The 5,856-nt window shown below is 32.3% G+C and overlaps 1 protein-coding gene across 1 annotated transcript; it reads left to right on the plus strand.

Moving 5' to 3' along the window:
* The first annotated feature begins 239 nt into the window (after window positions 1-239).
* LOC107615981 (galactose-binding lectin-like) lies at window positions 240-4,769 on the plus strand. Its single transcript, XM_088499260.1, has 2 exons — window positions 240-814; window positions 4,383-4,769. The coding sequence occupies exons 1-2, from the start codon at window positions 285-287 to the stop codon at window positions 4,714-4,716; spliced, it is 864 nt and encodes a 287-aa protein (XP_088355386.1). The 5' UTR covers window positions 240-284; the 3' UTR covers window positions 4,717-4,769.
* The last annotated feature ends 1,087 nt before the right edge of the window (window positions 4,770-5,856 follow it).

Here is a 5,856-nt window from a genome sequence, read left to right on the forward strand (position 1 = left end):
TAAATTTAAAGGTCAAGAATTATAATTTATTGTACATATTGTATAAATAAGTCATTAGCTACCTAACAAAACTCTTGATTTTAATATACAAATTTGTTAATTAAAAAAGTCCAGAAGAGTTTAGCATGCAATATGCATGGTGATTAAGGTGGGCCCCTTCCCGTCATCCAACCACTATATAAAGAGACAAAGAGGTGAGCAAAAAATTGCATCCTCAAACAGAAACACAAAGTAGTATTATCACTCATCATCAATCATAACGCACGTAACGACCATAAACCGCCATGGCAATTCTTGCACTTGTTGTTGCCTTGATAGCCATCCACACACACAGCGTGAACTCAAAAGAAGAGGTCACTTTCAACTTCGAAAAATTCGATAAACCTACCCCCGGTGATTATTGCAGTCTCCTCACCTTCGAAGGTGATGCCACCGTAATCGATAACGAAATACAACTGACCAAGTTGGAAAAAAACAGGGTAGGCAGAGTCTCATATTCCCACCCTATACGCCTCTACGACAGCAAAACCGGAGAGGTCGCAAAAATCACCACCAAATTCAAGTTCTTCAACAAAGAACCTGATTACAGCAAGCCTCCAGCTGAGGGCATGACCTTCTTCATTGCTCCCTACAAATCAGTCCTCCCTTCTAATTCCTACGGCGCACACTTCGGACTCCAAACCGGTCCACCGGCCGGACCCGCCGACCAACCCCCGGCGTCCCATGATAATTTTGTGGCCGTTGAGTTTGATACCCGCACCCAACGTAACTATGGGGATCCAGAAGGGAAGCACTTCGGAATTGATGTCAACCAGTAGCGGAGCTTGAACCAAAATTTTGGGGGGCCAGAAACTTAACATAAAAATTTAATAATAATATTTATATCAAAATAAAATTTATAAATATAATTATTCTTTAAGTTTGTTACTAATAAGATAATAAATAAATAATTCTACAGATAAAAAATATAAAATAGTTTATAACGGTACTCTTCGAGTTTTTAATGACTTAAAATCTTCAATAATTGAGTCAGAACTAAACTTTTCAGCAATTTCTTTCTCAATGTAAATAACCAAACTATCCGCAAGAAAGTCGTCCTCCATCTTGTTTCTTAACCTTGTCTTTATTATTTTCATTGCTGAAAATGATCGCTCTGTAGTAGCTGTAGATACTGGAAGAGTTAATATCAGACGAATCAATCTATCAATCAAGTAATACACTTTTGACTTTTTTGTTTCTGCTAAACATCTACACAGTTCATGAATAGTTGACAAATTCTTCATTTCTGGATGCTGACGAACATCAAGAATAAAATGCTGAAGCTGAAAAGGCAAATTAATCTTCTCTTGTTCAGTAAAGTCTTCGGGATAGTAGCTATCAACAAGAGTAGAAATCTTAGCAATGTCAAAATTTTTGTAAGCATCCTTAGGCATGAGAGTAGAGCTCAGACTTAGTAGATCCATTGCTTGATCATTGAATCTGCTATTTAACTCTTGTAATTGCTTATCAATTGTGACTAAAAATATCTCCACTCTAAAATAATGCTCAACTGTAATATGATCTTTTTGGTGACGCGAGCGTCCTTGCCTTGCAACATAAGAAGCAGTTAAATCAGGAATTAGAATATCATGTTGCTCACAAAATGATTTCACATTTTTTAATAATTCCTCCCATCTGTCATCTCTCATGCTTTGGATAAGTGTTTTTGTAGAATGAACTAGTTGCACAGCATTAACTATATCTTGAGACTGCTTTTGTAAAGCTTGACAAAGAATATCAGTTATTCCCATCATATCTTTCATCAAATGCAAGATCAATACAAACTCAAATGAGGTCAGGGTATTGTAAGCACTATCTGCATCACCACGCTGAGAATAAGTTGATCCATCAACAATAATCTTTTGTAAAACAGTCAACGTTGCACCATACATATTTATCAAACTGCAAACAGAAGAGAAATGAGAACTCCATCGAGTATCACCTGCTCGTTTCAAAGTACCAATTTGATTTGCCCCTTTACCAGTTTCAAGTTCATCAATCTCTAATAAATGGATAATTTCATCTGTCTTGGCAGCATGTAACTCATCATGTCGCTTACTAGAAGAACAAATGATATTGACGATGAAAGTCAATTTTGAAAAAAACTGATGCACAGGAATAACTTCTCTTGATGCAGCAACTAATGCAAGTTGTAATCGGTGAGCAAAACAGTGGATATAGTAAGCATAAGGACAATCTTTTAAGAATAATGCTTGTAACCCATTCCATTCTCCTCTCATGTTGCTGGCGCCATCATATCCTTGACCACGAATATTAGAGACATCAAGACCATGTCGAGAAAGAATGCCGCACAATTCTTGTTTTAGAGTTAATGATGTAGTATCTTTGACATGTACAAGATCAAGAAAACGCTCTTGAATAAAACCATGTATATCAACAAATCTCAAAACAAGTGCCATTTGTTCTCTTTTGGATTCATCACGAGCTTCATCTACTACAATGCAAAACTTGGAATCTCCAATTTCTTCACAAATATGCTTTCTCACCTTGTTTGAGAGTATATGCAAGATTTCTTTTTGAATTTGATGTGAAGTATATTTAGCATTATATGGAGCATTTTCTAACACAGTTCTTGCAACTTCATCATTGTAAGATGCTATGAGTTTTATCATTTCAAGAAAATTACCTCGATTTTTTGATTCTGGAGTCTCATCATGGCCTCTGAAAGCACAAGCTTGAAATGTAAGCCAACGAGTTGCATCAATGGAGGATTTTAGACGCAATCGATTCTTTTGAATTTCCTCAGAAGTATGATCCTCAATTACATTTTGGATGTGACTTGCCTGATTCAATAAATCTAGACATGCTCCAACTGCATTATTGTGTGGTGAGCAAGGATCTCCAATATGTTTAAGAAAAGCACAATTCTTTCCATCATTAACTTTTTTTCAATTTCTAAACCCTTTACTAATAAAAATATCTGACCCATTACGTCCACTAGGTTTTTTGCTAACCAAATAACAAAATAAACAATATGCAGCATCTTCAGAAGGTGAATACTCTAACCATGAAGGAAAAATACCAAACCAAGCATATTGAAATCGTCTTGGATGCTTCGTACCAGATAAAGGATAATTGTCAAGATGCTTTTGATATGGACCCCATTTAAGATAAGCTCGTCTAACCTCATCTCTCTGGTTTGGGTGATATTGCCAAATTTGAAGCCGTTTTCCAGGGTCTCGTTCCAAAGAATTAAGATCAAACTCATCAGATGCAACTCTTTGAACTTTTGGAGGTTGTATCTCACTTTCTTCGTGATTCATTATAGTAGAAGAACTATCTACAAGTGTTGATATTGTAGAAGTTATATGTTCCCCTTCTTGAATATTAGCCTTCCTCTTAAAAAATGCATCAATTCTTTGATTTTTCATCATTATTTTGTATAAAAATTTGAATATATATTCTGTAAAATATGTAAAAAAAAAAAGTTAGAAGGATAAATATTAAAATTTATAATATTTATTAAATTTTTTTATAAATTTATCAAAATACAATAATATCAATACTTATTAAATATTATAATATTTTTATCATATAAAAAATTAAATTAAATAAATAATAAAATATAAAATAATATTAAATTAAATAAATAAAAAATACCTAATTTTTTGAGAAGCAAAGCAAAGCAGTAGCGTGCGTGTTTCACTGTTTTGAGAAGAGAAGCAAAGTAGCGTGTTTCACTGTTTTGAGAAGAGAAGCCAAGGCATTAGCATAGCGTGTGTTTTGAGAAGCAAAGGTTATCTTTTGTGTTTTTATAGTTATTTTTTTTATTTGATTTGATTATTAGATATCTTTTATTTTATTAGATGATCTTTTTTTATTTGATTTGATTATTAGATGATTTTTGTTATTCTTATTTTTTTTTGTTAGATAATTTTTTTGATTTGATTTGATTTTATCTTTTAATTTTAATGTGTTGTGAAGTTAACAAAATCCCACTCACTAAGCAAAGGTTATCTTTTGTGTTTTTATAGTTATTTTTTTATTTGATTTGATTATTAGATATCTTTTATTTTATTAGATGATCTTTTTTTATTTGATTTGATTATTAGATGATTTTTGTTATTCTTATTTTTTTTGTTAGATAATTTTTTTGATTTGATTTGATTTTATCTTTTAATTTTAATGTGTTGTGAAGTTAACAAAGGCCCACTCACTAAAAATTATTATACAATAAATGTATGAGATGGGAATTGAACTTGGATACTTCAAGTTATAATAAAGTATTTAAACCAATTGAACAATTTTTCATTTTTGATGAAGTACTATTAATTTTTTTATAAAAAGTTTGGGGGGGCCATGCCCCCCTTGTCTGAATGAAGCTCCGCCATTGATGTCAACTCCGTTATCTCAAAGCCAGATGGTACTACGCCGTGGACGTATTGGCAGAATGGAGGAACGGAATTCGTGACAATTACCTTCGATCCTTCCACTAAGGTTCTCAAGGTTTCTGCCGAGTACGACGGTGTTGACGATGACATCGAATTGTCGTCTTCGGTTGACTTGAAAGAAGTTCTGCCGGAGTGGGTCACGGTAGGGTTCTCCGCCTCCACCGGAGACGACTCGGAAATAATGAACATAAAATCTTGGTCATTCTCCTCAGTCTTGGAGAAGGTGACCGATAATAATGAAGCCCATATTGCAAGCGTCGTGTGATATCATATCCAAATGGAAAAGACTCGTATGCAAATGTTTTTTTGTAAAGATGATAACAGTTTTTCACTGTTAACTTCACACCAAGACAGCTATATATGCGAGTATTCTTCATCCAATATCCATCATATATATTGATAAATTAAATAAGGACAAGAGCTACTCTTAAACTCTGATCCTCTCTAGTCCATTATTGATGTTGTTATTGATCTATCGCATGTGTGTTTGTATTTTCCTTTTGTTATTCCACTAATATATGAATAAAGGCTTCTTTTTAATACATATATATATCATTGCGAATAACTTAATTTCATGCAGTGTGACTCTAAAAGAGTAGTTTTACTCGGACAATAAAATAAATTATATGTTAAATATCACATTAGCAAAATTAATTAATTTTTAAATTTACTGCTATTAAAGAATATTTAAACAAATAATTTAATTAGATAAACATATAGTCACCAAAAATTAGATAAACATATAAATTTTTTGAGTATATACTTAAATAGATTTTTAAAAAATTTTGTATTGGATATTTTGGTCTCCAAATTTTTTTTTATTACAATCACTACAAGAAAAGAGAGTTATTTTAACATCTTTTTTTGACAGTCATAGTTAAGTGTAAATATATATGACAAATATTACGAAAATTCTCTTTTTTTTTGATAAATATTTGACCGTAAAAAATTACTGTTCACTTTTGACGGTCTTTTAATTTGTTTTCAGCTTACTCCACTATTCTTCTTCTTTCCTTGACGACTCTGCTCCTTTTCTTCTCTTGGCTCCGTCAATTTTGGGAGTTCCTCTTCTTCCCTTGGCTTCGGCTCTCAATTGGAGATCACACTACTCATTCTTCATATTCAAAATCTCAGTTTATTCTTCAGTTTCAAGATCTCATCTCATTCTTCAGCTCCAAAATTAACTTCATTTTATTAGGTATTTCCTCTCTCAAAATTTTTTATTCTTTCATAAATCTAATTTAATTTTTGTTTTGATGCTTCAAATTTCAAAATTTTTTCATTCAAACTTTTTATTACTAATACGTATTAAGTTAAATTCATATTTTCAGATCTATTCCCTAATTTATATTTTCTGATTTGGCTTCTTATTGAGCTGTTCTATAATTTGTACTTTTTTTTGTTC

Source organism: Arachis ipaensis, chromosome B9 (genome assembly GCF_059453495.1).
Source record: "Arachis ipaensis isolate K30076 ecotype BB chromosome B9, ASM5945349v1, whole genome shotgun sequence".
Lineage (NCBI taxonomy): Eukaryota > Viridiplantae > Streptophyta > Magnoliopsida > Fabales > Fabaceae > Arachis > Arachis ipaensis.